The sequence below is a fragment of the Garra rufa genome, chromosome 8 (assembly GCF_049309525.1).
Source record: "Garra rufa chromosome 8, GarRuf1.0, whole genome shotgun sequence".
Taxonomy (NCBI): domain Eukaryota; kingdom Metazoa; phylum Chordata; class Actinopteri; order Cypriniformes; family Cyprinidae; genus Garra; species Garra rufa.
The window spans coordinates 52,093,558-52,112,735 of NC_133368.1; the positions used below are offsets into that span (position 1 = coordinate 52,093,558).

General features: G+C 34.5%; 1 protein-coding gene across 1 annotated transcript; it reads left to right on the top strand.

Annotated features, from left to right (window-relative positions):
* The first annotated feature begins 221 nt into the window (after positions 1-221).
* Positions 222-17,400, top strand: LOC141340370 (plastin-2). Its single transcript, XM_073845318.1, has 15 exons — positions 222-311; positions 1,565-1,728; positions 3,485-3,608; positions 6,262-6,394; positions 6,477-6,558; positions 6,657-6,822; positions 8,049-8,191; positions 9,069-9,164; positions 9,244-9,439; positions 10,567-10,645; positions 12,032-12,146; positions 13,218-13,351; positions 13,440-13,560; positions 13,641-13,765; positions 16,904-17,400. The coding sequence occupies exons 1-15, from the start codon at positions 245-247 to the stop codon at positions 17,034-17,036; spliced, it is 1,878 nt and encodes a 625-aa protein (XP_073701419.1). The 5' UTR covers positions 222-244; the 3' UTR covers positions 17,037-17,400.
* Positions 17,401-19,178: the final 1,778 nt, after the last annotated feature.

Genomic DNA, 19,178 nt, shown 5'->3' on the forward strand with positions numbered 1-19,178 from the left:
CACAGGCTGTTACTCAAAGTGAAGCAGCAGTAGTCTGTGTTTCCGGTGTGAAGCTCTTGCACAAGCTTTTCTCTGGATGTGTTCATTTGCATTGTATGATTATAGAACCCCATCTCAGGTTGAACAGATGGCACAAACTAAATAGTGTTGCTCCTCCATTAGTGTGGTGAAGATCTCAAACAGCAGCAGAAACAAACACACGCTGTTTCTGTGATTGACAGGTGATATATCTTGAGAGCATAAGATGGCGGGCACATCACACATCTCAACGGAGGAGTTGGAGGAACTGAGAGAGGCCTTCAGTAAAGTGGGTGAGTGACACACAGACTACAGCCACTCTGAACACTTTTACACCGCTTTACAGAGTCTGTGTGAACACACATGTCATCCAGATTCAGATTCAGCTCAGAGCAACTAGATTAAAAAGAGTTCATCAAAACAGTTCATCAACTTTAGGTTGGCTTGAAAGTCTAGCCTGAAAGTTTAAAGCAGCTGTAAAAGCTTGAAGTTTTAAACTTTATATAGATAGATTAGATGATTAGCATGTTGCTAGCATGGTTAGAATGTAGATAGCATGATTCTAACATTTTTTCTAGCATCCCTGGTGAAAAAAAACAGCTAAAACCAGCCAATCAGCCTAGGCTGGTATTAGCTGTTTTTTCAGCAGGGATGTTTTGCATGTTTCCAGCATGATTAGCATGTTATTAGCATGTAGCTAGTATGTTTCTAACACAATTAACATGTTATCAGCATTATTAACGTGTTACTAGCATGTTGCTAGTATCATAAAGCAAGTTGCTAACCTGTTTCGAGAATGATTAGCAAGTTTCTAGCATGTTTTAACATGATTAGCTAGTTGTTAGCATGTTTTAAACATGATTAGCTAGTTGCTAGCATGTTTCTAGAATGGTTATCAATGCAAATAATATGCTAACAACTTGCTAATCATGCTAGCAACAGGCTAGTTATTCTAGAAACATGCTAGAAACTTGTTAATCATGCTAACTACATGCTAGGAACATACTAGTAACTTTCTAATCATGCTAGCAAAATGCTAAGAACTTGTTAATAATGCTAGCAACATGTTAAAAAAATGCAAATCATGCTATGATTAGCTAGTTGCTAGCATATTTCTAGAATGGTTATCAAGTTGATAGCATGTTTTTAACATGATTAGCTAGTTGCTAACATGTTTCTAGCATGATTAGCAAGTTACTAGCATTTTGTTAACATGACTGACAAGTTGCTAGCATGTTTCTAGCATGGTTAGCAATTTGTTAACATGTTTCTACCATGATTAGCATGTTATTAGCATGATTAGCAAGTTACTAGTATGTCGTTAGCATCACTAAATGAAGTTCCTAGCATGTTTCTAGCATGATTAGCAAGTTACTAGCATGCTAACATGATTTTTATAAAACTATTCAAAATTGAAATTAAAATTCACTCATTTAAAATGTGGATTTGAGGAGTGTTGAGTGTTCAGAGTGATCGATTAGAGGAGTGGGTTGATTCGAGTGGTTCATTCGATGTGTTGGCGCTGACCTTTGACCTCATCCCGCAGACGTGGACGGTAACGGTCACATCTGCACCGATGAGCTGAACGCTCTCTTCAAGGCGGCCAATCTGCCGTTGCCGGGATACCGCGTGCGTGAGATCATCCAGGAGCTCAGCCGGACCATGGACCTCAACCAGGACGGAAAGATCACCTTCGACGAGTTCGCCAAGGTCAGCACCAACATCTGCAATAAACATCTGTACATATAAACTAAACGAATTAACCACAATTCATTTCATGATTCCAGTTTCAAGAACTGTATTCTTCTATAAAAACAATAGTTACTGAGATTAAATATGGAAATACATGATTTCAATTTACATCGTGATCGGTTTTCAGTATTTTAATTAGGTTTAATTATTCTAATATATTCATAAAATGATGAATTATATATAAATTTAAATTATTTTAAGTCATCATGAGCAGTGTTATTTTAGTATCATTGAGATACTATTACATTTTTGATTAAACATTTTATAAATATTTTGAAACATTTTATACATATTTTGAAACATTTATAAATATTTTGAAACATTTTATACATATTTTGAAACATTTATAAATATTTTGAAACATTTTATACATATTTTGAAACATTTTGAAAATGTGTTTGAAACGTTTTATAAATATTCTAAAACATTTTATAAATATTTTGAAACATTTTATAAATGTTATGAAACTTTTATACATATTTTGAAACATTTTATAAATATTTTGAAACATTTTATACATATTTTGAAAATTATTATAAATATTTTGAAACATTTTATACATATTTTGAAACATTTTATACATATTTTGAAACATTTTATAAATATTTTGAAACATTTTATAAATATTTTGAAACATTTTATACATATTTTGAAACATTTTATACATATTTTGAAACATTTTATAAATATTTTGAAACATTTTATACATATTTTGAAACATTTATAAATATTTTGAAACATTTTATACATATTTTGAAACATTTTGAAAATGTGTTTGAAACATTTTATAAATATTCTAAAACATTTTATAAATATTTTGAAACATTTTATAAATGTTATGAAACTTTTATACATATTTTGAAACATTTTATAAATATTTTGAAACATTTTATACATATTTTGAAAATTATTATAAATATTTTGAAACATTTTATACATATTTTGAAACATTTTATACATATTTTGAAACATTTTATAAATATTCTGAAACATTTTATAAATATTTTGAAACATTTTATAAATGTTATGAAACTTTTATACATATTTTGAAACATTTTATACATATTTTGAAACATTTTATACATATTTTGAAACATTTTATACATATTTTGAAACATTTTATACATATTTTGAAACATTTTGAAAATGTGTTTGAAACATTTTGAAAATGTGTTTGAAACATTTTGAAAATGTGTTTGAAACATTTTATAAATATTTTGAAACATTTTATAAATGTTATGAAACTTATAAATGTTATGAAACTTTTATAAATGTTATGAAACTTTTATAAATGTTATGAAACATTTTATACATATTTTGAAACATTTTATACATATTTTGAAACATTTTATACATATTTTAAAACATTTTGAAAATATTTTGAAACATTTTATAAATATTTCGAAGTATTTTGAAAATATTTTGAAACATTTGGAAATATTTGTATATTTTCTGTCATTTTAATTTTCATGAAAGCTTTTGTAATTTAATTGTCTGTTTTGTCATTTGTAGTATTTTTTATATATGTGTGCATTTTTATTCATTTTTATTTCAGTTATTTTAGTACAAGCTAAACTAAATTATGAGTTGAAATGAGGAAATGAGTTGAATTAAAGGTATTAAAAGTAATTTTTTGTAATGGTTTTGATTTTAGTTGTAACTGAAGTGAACTGTATCAGTCACTCTGAAGGTCGTCTGTCTCCGTCTGTCTCAGGTGTTTCATGATCTGAAGAGCTCAGAAGTCTCCAAGACGTTCCGTAAGGCCATCAATAAGAAGGAGGGAATCTGTTCAGTGGCTGGAACCTCAGAACAGTCTGGAACACAGCACTCTTACTCCGGTGAGATCAACACACTGATGAAAAACACACAACATCAGAGAACAAAACATTCTGATAATCAGGATTCTGTAGAACAGACGACAGGAAACACTAATAATTGTAGAAATGTTAGAACTAAATGTTTTTAAACTAATGTTTATGGAACGTTTTTAGCATTTTATTAAGTTGCCTTGAGAAAGCCAACTTACTGAAATGCTATTTAAAACTTATTATCTATCTGCATCATGCTAACAATATGCTAATCATGCTAGCATCATGCTAGTAACTTGCTAATCATGTTAAAACGTGCTAGTAACTGACAACATATTAGAAATATGCTAGCAACATGCTAATCATGTTAACAACATGCTACCCATGTTAGTAACTTGCTAATCATGCTAGCAACATGCTAGCCATGCTAGTAACATGCTAATTATGCTAGCAAACATGCTAGAAAGAGATTAATAACATGCCAGAAACTTGCTGATAACTAGTTAGTCATGCTAACAACTTGTTAATCATGCTAGCAACATACTAACGACATGCTAGAAACATGTTAATAATGGTAGCAACATGCTAGATATTTGTTAATCATGCTAGCAACATGTTAGAAACATGCTTATCATGCTAACAACATGCCAGTGACATGTTAGTCATGCCAAAACATGCTAGTAACATGCTAGCAACTTGCTAATAACCCACTAGTCATGTTATGCAAACAACATGCTAGCAACTTGCTAATCATGCTAACAACTTGCTAATAATGCTAGCAACATGCTAATCATGCTAGCAACATGCCAACGAGATGCTTGTTGTGCTAGAAACATGCTAACAATGCTTACAACATGCTAGAAACTTGTTAATCATGCTAGCAGCATGCTAGTGACATGCTAGTCATGCTAAAACACGCTAGTAACATGCTAGCAACTTGCTAATAACTCGCTAGTCATGTTAACAACATGCTAGCAACTTGTTAATAATGGTAGCAACATGCTAGATATTTGTTAATCATGTTAGCAACATGTTAGAAACATGCTTATCATGCTAACAACATGCCAGTGACATGTTAGTCATGCCAAAACATGCTAGTAACATGCTAGCAACTTGCTAATAACCCACTAGTCATGTTATGCAAACAACATGCTAGCAACTTGCTAATCATGCTAGCAAACATGCTAGAAAGAGATTAATAACATGCCAGAAACTTGCTGATAACTAGTTAGTCATGCTAACAACTTGTTAATCATGCTAGCAACATACTAACGACATGCTAGAAACATGTTAATAATGGCAGCAACATGCTAGATATGTGTTAATCATGCTAGCAATATGTTAGAAACATGCTTATCATGCTAACAACATGCCAGTGACATGTTAGTCATGCCAAAACATGCTAGCAACTTGCTAATAACCCACTAGTCATGTTATGCAAACAACATGCTAGCAACTTGCTAATCATGCTAGCAACATGCTAACAACATGCTACCCATGTTAGTAATTTGCTAATCATGCTAGCAACATACTAGCCATGCTAGTAACATGCTAATCATGCTAGCAAACATGCTAGAAAGAGATTAATAACATGCCAGAAACTTGCTGATAACTAGTTAGTCATGCTAACAACTTGTTAATCATGCTAGCAACATACTAACGACATGCTAGAAACATGTTAATAATGGCAGCAACATGCTAGATATTTGTTAATCATGCTAGCAACATGTTAGAAACACGCTTATCATGCTAACAACATGCCAGTGACATGTTAGTCATGCCAAAACATGCTAGCAACTTGCTAATAACCCACTAGTCATGTTATGCAAACAACATGCTAGCAACTTGCTAATCATGCTAACAACTTGCTAATAATTCTAGCAACATGCTAATCATGCTAGCAAAATGACAACAACATGCTTGTTGTGCTAAAAACATGCTAATAATGCTAACAACATGCAAGTTACTTGTTTATAATGCTGACAACATGCTAGAAACTTGTTAATCATGCTAGCAGCATGCTAGTGACATGCTAGTCATGCTAAAACATGCTAGTAACATGCTAGCAACTTGCTTATAACTCGCTAGTCATGTTAGCAACATGCTAGCAACTGGCTAATAACATGCTAATAATGCTAACAACATGCTAGAAACTTGTCAATCATGGTAACAACATGCTAGCAACTGGCTAATAACATGCTAATAATGCTAACAACATGATAGCAACTTGTTAATCATGGTAACAACATGCTAGCAACTGGATAATAACATGCTAATAATGCTAACAACATGCTAGCAACTTGTTAATCACGTTAACTACATGCTAAAAACATGCTAGTAACTTGTTAATTGACAAATGTTTTTGTCTAGTTAATATTTGATATACGATATATAGATATATCAATTCTGAGATGCACATTCTTAAAATGACCTTGATGTTATTTAAACTTGATGAATGTTGTAAGAAACATTTTTTTGTAACTTTTAAATATCATTCTAATTCCGAAAATAAAAAGCTGGACATTTGAGCGTTCAGCATTTAGGGTCAAAATGTCATCAGAATGTAGTAAGAAAAGATTTTGTCACCTTTAAATAACATTAGACTGAAGAATTTGACAGTTCAGAAACATTTCCAAACAATCTTCCCACAATGTGTTTATCCCCAACTGTGACACGTGTTCAGAGGAGGAGAAAGTGGCGTTTGTGAACTGGGTCAATAAAGCGCTGGAGAAGGATCCGGACTGCCAGCATGTTCTTCCCATGGATCCCAGCTCCAACGATCTGTTCACGGCGGTGGGCGACGGCATCGTGCTCTGGTACCGCAGCGTAAACACACCTTCACTTTCAATACCGCCGTATTTCACTGCTCAAACATATGAGCTTCCTCTCTGTTTGCAGCAAGATGATCAACCTGTCTGTGCCGGACACCATTGACGAGAGAACCATCAACAAGAAGAAGCTGACGCCCTTCACCATCCAGGTCCGTCCACAAACACTGCTCCTGACCCACTGGACCCTTTCACTCACTGCTGTTTTACTGATTTTAATGCTGGTGTTCATGTGTGTGTGAACGTGCAGGAGAATCTGAACCTCGCGCTCAACTCCGCCTCCGCTATCGGTTGCCACGTGGTGAACATCGGAGCAGAGGACCTGAAAGAGGGCAGGCAGCATTTAGTGCTGGGACTCCTGTGGCAGGTCATCAAAATCGGCCTGTTTGCAGACATCGAGATCAGTCGAAATGAAGGTACATTTAAAACCCCTTTTTTTAAAGTTGTCATGTGATGTTGCTAAAAAAGAGTACTATTTTGTGTATTTGTTGTAAAGTGAGGTGTTTATGCAGTTTGAGGTTCAAAAAACATTATTTTCCACATACTGTACATTGTTGCTCCTCTCTGCCGCACCTTTCTGAAACGCTTTGATTTTTACAAAACTCATTGTTGATGGAAACCGAGGTGTTCTCTGATTGGCCAGCTATTCGGTGCGTTGTGATTGGCCGAAATGTTACGCCCCTTATCATGCAGTGCCTCGACGCGACAAGACAGAAACAACAAAACCCCTTATAAACGAGGCATTTGTTGCATCCAGTGGGGACACAACTACTGATTATAATGACTCATGCTGTCTTTTTACACTTTGCGTTGCATAAACACCATGTCTGCATTTGCGATCATAGAACGAGAAACAACAAGCACTACTCTACACTGATCAAAACTGGTGTTTGAATAGTCAGTACTGAATTCTTTAAATATGAAATCGTACTTACAGGCTGCGAGTCAGAAATCAGACTGTCCTTCAACATTGGAACTGCCCCACTTTATAGCCTTAACCCTTTGGTTAGTAAGGGTTGACATTGTAAGCTGCTCTCCCAGGTTCAGGAAACAGTCCTCAGGGAAATGCGCATCACACACTTAAATATTTACAGTGTACTGTTCCGGAACAGGGTTGTAAATATAACTTAACCACCGCTTTCTAGTTGTGTCCTCATTTGGAACGGCAAATTTCACTTTTGCAATGTCTCTGAGTCTTAACTTTTATAATAAATATTTCTTTTGCGTTTGAGACTTTAAGTCTTGCGACTTTACAGATCTTATCGATGCACAAACAGCTTGTGACACTCTAAAGAAAAAGGAAAAACAAGAAACTGCATCATTTGACCCCTTTAAATGTTGGTCTTTGGTTGGCCAGGAAACCTTACTCTATAGAAACATCTTTTATAGAACATTATTCTAAAAATAACCATTAGGCAACATTGTTTTATGGTCTTCCTAGGAACATTATTTAATGGTTTTAAGAAACAAAGCTCTAAAAAGAAGTTACCCTAACATTATTATTTGATCAAAACAAGAACTAAACAGGAGCCAAATACTAACATCTTTCTTTAGGGTAAATGACAAATGTGTTGACCAAACCAATGACATTATGGGAGTCACATGATCACGTGTGTGTGTGTGTGTGTGTGTGTGTGTGCAGCTCTGATCGCTCTGCTCAGGGATGGGGAGAGTTTGGAGGATCTGGTCAAACTGTCTCCTGAGGAGCTGCTGCTGCGTTGGGTCAACTATCACCTGGAGGAGGCCGGCTGCGCCAAAATCAACAACTTCAGCTCCGATATCAAGGTAATGACCAGTGTTGGGGAAAGTTACTTTTAAAAGTAATGCGTTACAATATCGAGTTACTCCCTAAATAAGTAACTGATTACGTTACTTAGTTACTTTTTATGAAAAGTAATGCTTTAAAATATTGAGTTACTCCCTAAAAAAGTAACTGATTACGCTACTTAGTTACTTTTTATGGAAAGTAATGCATTTCGTTACTTTTCCGTTACTTTTTAAATCTGAGCAGGGCTTGTTTGTTTTTAATATAAAAAGCCTATTTTTGTCAAATGTAAAAGCCTTTTCACAGCAAAAGCCTCAGGTTTAGAGAAAAGTAAATCTCCGTCTGTACAGTAGACCACAGAAGAACAAATGTCAACTCTTCAGCAATAAAAAAAGGAAATCAAATGTTAGATTATCTTGAGTAATTTTTTCTTATTAGTATGGATGAATTGGATCATTGAAGGTTGGCAGGAAAGACATCAGTTCATAAAATGGGATTAAATACATAAAGGATATTTGTATTGTTTAACCTTTAATTATTGCAGGTTTTTTATTCATTTTGAAGAACACTGTATCAGTTTTTAGTGAGTGAGATGAATTAATGCATGTTCACATTTATTCTAGAACTAAAGTAACATCTTACTCACAGTTTCTCTCCACATGGAGACAGGAGAGCTGTCAATCAATAAATGAGGGAAAAGTAACTGGCGTTACTTATTTGAAAAAGATAAACTGATATTTTTTGTCAATTAAAAAGTAATGCGTTACTTTACTAGTTACTTGGAAAAAGTAATATTATTATATTACAAGGAAGCAGGACTGTATAAACCAGTGTTAATGCTCTCTGGATGTAAATATATTGACGTGCTCATAACCTCATCTTCGTGTGTCGTTCAAGGACTCCAAGGCCTACTACAACATCCTGAACCAGGTGGCACCCAAAGGAGATGAGGAGGGCATCCCAGCCATCCCGATCGACATATCTGGAATACGGGTGAGGAAACAGCTCATCGACACATCATTCACATGCACACGTTCAACACTTAAAACACGTTAAAATCCCGCCGTTACAGGAGAAAGACGACCTGAAGAGAGCCGAGTGCATGCTGGAACAGGCCGACCGGCTCGGCTGCCGACAGTTCGTCACGGCCACAGACGTGGTGCGCGGAAACCCCAAACTCAATCTGGCCTACGTGGCCAACCTCTTCAACAAGTTCCCAGCTCTGAAGAAGCCTGAGAACCAGGACATCGACTGGAGCTCTATCGAGGGTGAGTCCGTCTGAAGCGGGAGATCATCCTGTTGTTGTTTAACTCTGCCTCGATCTCTCCAAACTTCTATGAGCTGGAAACAAAAAAAGACATTTTGAAGAATGCTGGGAATCAGTTTTTTACCCATATAATTGAAGTAAATTGTTCAAAAAGTCATTTCAGTTCGGAGCAACACAAGGGAGAGTAAATTATGACAGAATAAACATTTTTAGGTGGACTATCACTTTAAAACCTTTTGAATATTTCAGCTGTTTCTCCTAGACATCAACGCTTAAGTCTCTTGCTTCTCAGATGTTTTTCCTGAGAAAAAGAGCCCTGTAATCTCACTCTCTCAAACTAGATTTATATATTACATATACACTAGCGTTCAAAAGTTTGGGGTCAGTAAGACTTGTAATAGTCTTTAAAGAAGTGCTCATCAAGGCTGCATTTATTTGATTAAAAAAACAGTAATATTGCAAAATGTTTTTACAATATAAAATAATGTTTTTTATTTTAACATACTTTAAAATAGAATTTATTCCTGTGATGAAAAGCTGAATTTTGATCAGCTGTTACTCCAGTCTTCAGTGTCACATGATCCTTCAGAAATCATTCTAATATACTGATTTATTATTAGAATGATCAATGCTGGAGAATATCAACAGTTGTGCTGACAAATATTTTTTGGAAGCTGAGATTTTTTTTTTTTTCAGGATTCTTTCATGAATAACAAGTTTAAAAAGTACAGTGTTTATTCAAAATATATTTTATAACAATGAAAATTATTTATTATTAACTTTGAATAAACTTTTAATTATTAACTTAATACACACTTGGTGAAAAAAGTATTAAAAAAATGTACTGACCCCAAACTTTTGAACAGTAGTGTATATTTATTTGATTTTCTTGGAGCACATTTCCAGAGAATTGAACCATCTCAAAGGAATATTCTCAGAATATTTTGGCAAAGTCTTGATGATTCAATGTTTGAGATGCAGGAATGTAAACTATGCTTCTTTCTAATATACTAAAGCCTGTAATTAATTGTCAGAGATTGAGAATCAGAAGTTAATAGAGTGACTCGTGTGATCAATATTCACAAAGATTCCATTAAACTGATCTGATCATGTTCTCACGTCTGTCAGGAGAGACCAGAGAGGAGCGAACCTTCAGGAACTGGATGAACTCACTGGGCGTCAATCCACGCGTCAATCATCTCTACGTGTGAGTGCACAGCAAACATCTCAATACATTACAATAAATCAAACTCAGAAGTGCACTCTAAAGCACTGAACGGCTATTAAATTAGGGATGCACTAAAATTTCAGCAAGCAAAAATACTCACTCTAAAATGAATTTTCCGTTTGGGCTGAAACCAGTTTGGAGATTCAACATCATTGATGTTTAATTAGCACAAATCAGTCATGAAGATGAGTCTTCATTACAATCACCATTTCAACTATGAACTGGAGTAGAAATAGTTAGAATCAAAAAGTATCAAAACTGGCTAATGTGCAATTTAAACATTTGTACACAATGTTTTTGTATTCAAAATGTTTTTCTGAAACATTTTAGTTGGACGTTCTTCTAACTTATTTGAAACTTTTAAACATGTTACATGGTTGGTTCAAAAGTAACATTCCCGAAATGTTACAAAATGATACAATGGAATGTTTCTTTGGAGATACATTCAAACATTCAAACAACAGGACAATTTGAACCTTCAGAGAACAGTCAGAAATAACTTTTTTTGGTTACGTTCTCCAAGCATATTTTTGCTAGCTGGGATTAAAATGCAAAATAAACATTCAACGGCAAACCACTGTTTGAAACTTTATTTGATCGTGAGAGCTGTTTGATAGAAAACAGGCAAGCAGTGCACTAGTACACCAATATCTACTGATAACTGTGATGATAAATATACCTAAACTATAGTGATAACTGTAACAATATTTGCCAACTACTGTGATAAATATACAATAACTGTAATGATGTCTACCGATAACTGTGATGATAAATATACCACAACTATAGTCATAATTATATCAGTAACTACCAAAAACTGTAATGAAAACATAGTTAATTATGTATTCAAAGAACAGTCAGAAATAACTTTTTTTGTCACATTCTCCAAGCATATTTTTGCTAGCTGGGATTAAAATGCAAAATAATCATTTTTGTTCGAGTATGATGAGCAGCAAACCACTGTTTGAAACATGATTTGATCATGAGAGCTGATTTAAAACAGACAAGTATCCCAGCAAACAAAAATATGCCTAGAGAATGTAACAAACAAGTTATTTCTGACTGTTCTCTGAATGTTCAAAGTGTCCAGTTTTTAGAATGTTTGAATGGATCTCTAAATCTATCTCTATTTTGTAGCATTTCGGGAATGTTACTTTTGAATGTTCTTTGAACCAAATATGTAACGTTGAAAAGTTTAAAAACATGTTGAGAACATTATTAAAGACAGGATCAACTGAACAAATGTTTCTTGAAGTTTACTGAAAGAGCACCTCGCCAGAATGTTGACAGACTGTGTGTCCAGCAGGTGGCGCTGCTGCAGTGCTGGTGCTCATTGTGTTCTCTGTCTTCTTCTTCTTCTGTCAGGGATCTGGCTGATGCTCTGGTGATCTTCCAGCTCTATGAAAAGATCAAGGTTCCTGTGGACTGGGACAAAGTCAACAAACCACCGTATCCCAAACTGGGCAGCAACATGAAAAAGGTACAAATGCATTAGAACAGAAGCTCATCACTCAAACACACACGAAAAATTATTAAATATTCTATAAATGGATATCTAAAGACAGTAAGATGTCCACATAAAAAGAAAATTTACAAAAGTGAGTTTATGTTCATAGAAAGCACATTAGATGTAGGTAAAGTGTCTACTTTTAAGTTTTCAAATTATTTTATGGAGAATAAAATGTTACAATTTGGTTGAAATAATGTTAGACTGTCATGCTTATGCTTATTCTGACTTGTACATATTAAAGATATATATAAAAAAGGGAGCATATTAAATTTCATTGTGTTTTAAATGAGTTAAAAATCTAGGATAGTGGCAAATTGTAAAAAAAAAAAAATGTAGAATTACAACTAAGGTGTATTTGGGGTGAATAAAAATGTATCTTTTAATATGTCAAAAAATAGATTTTTGTTGTAAATATGCCTGCCAAGATTGACACTGAATGACATTTTAGTGGGTGTCTTCTGTAAATTAGGGAAAAATATATGAGATTTATTTTTTGATCAGTAAAACAAAATGCAGTTAACTTAAACAGAAAACTGTTTTTGGGGGAAAACAATCATTTAAAGCAGTATTACACGTATTGTTTTTATGCTTGAACCCTTTTTCGTCTTTGACCTAAATACTTTTTTTTTTAAATATTCATTTTATTTCTAATTTAAAATGACTCATTTTTTTATATTATTTTAGAAATAACTACTCTTTTTGTTTTACATTTAATCTTTATTTTAATTTTTATAATTTATAATTTATTTATGCTTGCCACTTAACAAATGCATTTATTTAGCTTAACCTTTTACATTTACGTTAGTTGTCTTTCCTACATAAATACTATACTATTGATAATAACAGCATAGAAAATCAAAATTATTTGGCAACTTCATTAAATCAGAATTAAATCAAAACATTAAATACTGTTTTGATTAAAAAATGACTAAATGCAAATAAATAAAAAATAAAAGTGAACTAAACAAATCCTAAAAATACTATTTTGAAACAATAAATAAATAGTTGCTAAAGCACATTCCACTTGATTGTGAACCACAGCTGGAGAACTGTAACTACGCGGTGGAGCTGGGAAAGAAGGAGGCCAAGTTCTCTCTGGTGGGAATCGCTGGTCAGGATCTGAACGAAGGCAACCGGACGCTGACTCTGGCTCTGCTCTGGCAGCTCATGAGGAGGTCAGACACACAAACACACTTCAGATCCACACTCACACACTCACACACACCGTCACATGCTGAAGATCTCCTCCTCTTCTGTCTGCAGATACACACTGAACATCCTGGAGGATCTGGGCGACGGGCAGAAGGTGAACGACGACACCATCGTGACCTGGGTGAACGACGCGCTCAGACAGGCCGGCAAAGGCACCATCAGCGGCTTTAAAGTAGGTAGCTCTCGCTCACCCTGAGGAAAAACAGCTGTTCCGTCTGCATCAACACTGACCGCTGGGTTATGATTGCGCAGGACGGATCCATCAGCACCAGCATGCCGGTCCTGGACCTGATTGACGCCATCCAGCCCGGCTCCATCCGCTACGACCTTCTCAAGACAGAAGACCTGACAGACGAAGAGAAACTCAATAACGCCAAGTATGTCACAGTCGTGCTCCTCAATCGCACAGTAATGAACATTACACACATGTTCTGGGTTCAGGAGGACTTCAGTGCTGAAGAATATTTCTCTTAAGAGTCATAAAATTGGTATTATAAAGTCAGAACTGCAAGAAAGAAGTCAGAATTGCAAGAAAAAATTGCAAGACATAACTCAGAATTGAGAGATATAAACTCAGAATTACAAGAACGTCAGAATTACTAAATAAAAACTCAAAATTACAAGTCAGAATTGTGAGATATTAACTGAGGATTATGAGAAAGTCTGAATAGCAATGAGAAAGTCAGACTTGCTAGATCAATTTAGAACTGCAGAGAAGTCAGAACTGCAAGAAAAAAGTCAAAATAAACTTTCTTGTAGAATTACAAGAAAGAACTGCAAGATATAAACTCAGTATTGAGAAAGTCAGAATAGCAATGAAAAAGCCAGAACTCGTAATTCTGAGTTTCTTGTAATTCTGAATTCTGGCTTTTTTTTCTGCAAGAGTTATATCTTGCAGTTCTTTCTCATAATTCTGAGTTTATTCTGACATTTTACTTGCAGTTCCGACTTTTCTCTTACAATTCTGACTTGTAATTCTGAGTTTATATCTAGTAATTCTGACTTTCTTGTAATTCTAAATCAGAACTTTAAGAGAAAAGTCAGAATTATAAGAAAGTCGGAACGGCAAGTAAAAAAGTCAGAATTGCAAGAAAGTCGGAATTAAGAGATATAAATTTATAACTGTGAGATATAAATTCAGTATTATGAGAAAGTGAAAACTGAGAGAAAAAAGTCAGAATAAACTCAGAATCACAAAAAAGTCAGAATTGTAAGACAAACTAAGAATTATGAGAAAGTCAGAATAGCAATAAGTCAGAATTGCTAGAGATAGAAACTCAGTATTGTGAGAAAGTCAGAACTGTGAGAGTTGTGAGATATAAATTTAGAAATACAAGAAATGTAGCATTACAAGATAAACTCAGTAATATGATGTCAGAAGTCAGAATAGCAAGATATACTGTTATCTCAGTATAAACTATACTATAAACTCAGAATTATGAGAAAGTTAGAATAGCAAGAAAAAAGTCAGAATAAACTCAGAATTACAAGAAACTCAGAAAGATATTATGAGAAAGTCAGAATTGCTAGATATAAACTCAGAACTGCAGGATGTAAATTCAGTATTATGAGAAAATCAGAACTGAGAGAAAAAAGTCAGAATAAAGTCAGAATTGTGATAAAATGTCAGAATTACAAGAAAGTCAGAACCGCAAGGAAAAAGTCAGAATTGCAAGACAAACTCAGGATTATGAGAAAGTCCGACTAGCAATAAAAAAAGCCAGAATTGCGACATCTAAACTCTAAAAATCTAAACTAGTAATAAGTCAGAATAGCTAGAGATATAAACTCAGCATTGTGAGAAAGAACTGCAAGAAAAATCCGAAATGTCAGATATAAATTTAGAAATACAACAAATGTAGCATTACAAGATAAAAACTGTTATGATGTCAGAAGTCAGAATAGCAAGATACAATGTTAACTCAGTATAAACTATACTATAAACTCAGTATTATGAGAAAGTCAGAACTGAGAAAAAAAGGCAGAATAAAGCCAGAATTGTGATATAATGTCAGAATTACAAGAAAGTCAGAACTGCAAGGAAAAAGTCTGAACTGCGAGATATAAACTCAGTATTGAGCAAGTCAGAATAGAAATAAAAAACAAAAACTCAGAATTACGAGATATGAATTCATGAAGATATTATGAGGAAGTCAGAATAGCAAGAAAAAATTAAGAATTGTGAGATATAAACTCAGAACTGCGAGATATAAAAAATTCAGAAATTTGAGAAAGTCAGAACTGCAAGAAAAAAAGTCAGAATAATAAACTCAGAATTACAAGAAACAACTGCAAGATTTACTTCAGAATGTCAAGGAAATCAGAATTCAGAAATAGAAATAAAGTCAGAAATACAAGAAAAAAAGTCAGAATTCCAAGATATGAACTTAGAACTACAAGAAATGTAGCATTACAAGATAAAAACTCAGTATTATGACAAAGTCAGAATTGCAAGATATAAATTCAGAACTGTGAGAAAAAAATATGAATTGCAAGACAAACTAAGGATTATGAGAAAGTCAGAATAGCAATAAAAAAAAACAGGATTGCGACATCTAAAGTCAGTAATACGAGAAAGTCAGAATAGCAATAAGTCAGAATTGCTAGAGAAACTCAGCATTGTGAGAAAGTCAGAATTGCAAGGAAAAAGTCAGAATAAACTCAGAATTGTGATATAAATTCAGTATTATGAGAAAATCAGAACTGCAAGGAAAAAGTCGGAATTGTGAGATATAAACTCAGTCTTGAGAAAGACAGAATAGCAATTAAAAAAAAGCCAGAATTGCAAAACTCTAAACATCTGAACTAGTAATAAGTCAGAATTGCTAGAGATAGAAACTCAGTATTGTGAGAAAGTCAGAACTGCAAGAAAAAATCAGAATTGAGAGATATAAGTTTAGAAATATAAGAAATTTAGCATTACAGGATAAAAACTACTTAGGATGATGTCAGAATAGCAATAAAAAATTAAGAATTGTGAGATATAAACTCAGAATTTTGAGAAAGTCAGAACTGCAAGAAAAAAAGTCAGAATAATAAACTCAGAATTACAAGAAACAACTGCAAGATTTACTTCAGAATGTCAAGGAAATCAGAATTCAGAAATAGAAATAAAGTCAGAAATACAAGAAAAAAAGTCAGAATTGTGAGATATAAACTCAGTCTTGAGAAAGACAGAATAGCAATTAAAAAAAGCCAGAATTGCAAAACTCTAAACATCTGAACTAGTAATAAGTCAGAATTGCTAGAGAAATAGAAATAAAGTCAGAAATACAAGAAAAAAAAGTCAGAATTCCGAGATATGAACTTAGAACTACAAGAAGTGTAGCATTACAAGATAAAAACTCAGTATTATGACAAAGTCAGAATTGCAAGATATAAATTCAGAACTGTGAGAAAAAAAGAATTGCGTGATATAAACTGAACTGCAGGAGAAAGTCAGAGCTGAACTTGTGCTGAAGCCAGAAGTGTGTAAAGGCTGTTGTGCAGATGAAACTGACGGATGTGTTGTTCAGGTACGCCATCTCTATGGCCAGGAAGATCGGAGCGCGGGTGTACGCTCTGCCTGAGGATCTGGTGGAGGTCAAGCCCAAGATGGTGATGACGGTGTTCGCCTGCCTCATGGCTCGAGGAATGAGACGAATCTAGAAGCGCCTGCTTTTATATTTCTGTTGTCTATTATAGGTGTTTCTCAGGTTCATAACATCAAGCAAAATGATGGAAACTTCTATGGAGAATATCAATAAACAATTCTAGACAGTCAAAAAATAATCAATAAGTTCTGTCTGCTATTTGTTAAACCTGTGTACAGCAAAAGTTAAAGGTCACGTCTTTATTTGTCTCTGAGCACTATGTGCGTATTTGTAATACAAAGCTGGTTTTTCTTTTTCTACTGTTCAGGTACTTCAGTCTATAAATGACAGTAAACGCTCAGTCTCTCAGTCTGATGATGAACATGTTAAATGTCACTGGAAATAAATGTGCAAATAATAAAAAGCATTTTTTAACTTGAGTGTTTGTTTCATACTATTCCTAATACTTACATACTATATCAGTTCATGCAACAACTAACTATCTGTTTATTGTTAGTTCATGTTAGCCTAGGTCCATTAAATAAAATCAACAGATGCAACTTTTGATTTTAACAATCTGTTACTAGCAATGGATCCTCTGGAGTGAATGGGTGCCGTCAGAATGAGAGTCCAAACAGCTGATAAAAACATCACAATAATCCACACCACTCCAGTCCATCAGTTCACATCTGGAGAAGACAAAAGCTGAAACAAATCTATCATTAAGACTTTAACTAAAATACGAGTCCATAATCTATAATAACACATCAAGGAGAGACATCTGCACAGATCTTTAATTGTTGAACCCACTGCAAAGTTCTGATCTCAATCATTAACCACACAGAATAAATACAGAATGAACTCCTGAACTGAATCAAATGACTCGCGAATTGCACTCGAACTCCCGAACTGAATCAAATGATTCCCGAACTGAATCAAAAGACTCAAGAATTGCACTCAAACTCCCGAACTGGATCAAATGATTCCCGAACTGAATCAAATGACTCGCGAATTGCTCTCGAACTCCCGAACTGAATCAAATGATTCCCGAACTGAATCAAACGACTCAAGAATTGCTCTCGAACTCCCGAACTGAATCAAATGATTCCCGAACTGAATCAAATGACTCGCGAATTGCTCTCGAACTCCCGAACTGAATCAAATGATTCCCGAACTGAATCAAACGACTCAAGAATTGCTCTCGAACTCCCGAACTGAATCAAATGATTCCCGAACTGAATCAAACGACTCAAGAATTGCTCTCGAACTCCCGAACTGAATCAAATAATTGCCGAACTGAATCAAATGACTCGAGAATCGTGCTTGAACTCCCGAACTGAATGAAATGATTCTTGAACTGAATCAAATGACTAGCGAATTGCGCTCAAACTCCCGAACTGAATCAAATGATTCCCGAACTGAATCAAATGACTCGCGAATTGCTCTCGAACTCCCGAACTGAATCAAATGATTCCCGAACTGAATCAAACGACTCAAGAATTGCTCTCGAACTCCCGAACTGAATCAAATGATTCCCGAACTGAATCAAACGACTCAAGAATTGCTCTCGAACTCCCGAACTGAATCAAATAATTGCCGAACTGAATCAAATGACTCGAGAATCGTGCTTGAACTCCCGAACTGAATGAAATGATTCTTGAACTGAATCAAATGACTAGCGAATTGCGCTCAAACTCCCGAACTGAATCAAATGATTCTTGAACTGAAACAAATGATTCTTGAACTGAATCAAATGACTAGCAAATTGCGCTCAAACTCCCGAACTGAATCAAATGATTCCCGAACTGAATCAAACGACTCAAGAATTGCTCTCGAACTCCCGAACTGAATCAAATAATTGCCGAACTGAATCAAATGACTTGAGAATCGTGCTTGAACTCCCGAACTGAATGAAATGATTCTTTAACTGAATCAAATGACTAGCGAATTGCGCTCAAACTCCCGAACTGAATCAAATGATTCTTGAACTGAAACAAATGATTCTTGAACTGAATCAAATGACTAGCAAATTGCGCTCAAACTCCCGAACTGAATCAAATGATTCTTGAACTGAAACAAATGATTCTTGAACTGAATCAAATGACTAGCGAATTGCGCTCAAACTCCCGAACTGAATCAAATGATTCTTGAACTGAAACAAATGATTCTTGAACTGAATCAAATGACTAGCAAATTGCGCTCAAACTCCCGAACTGAA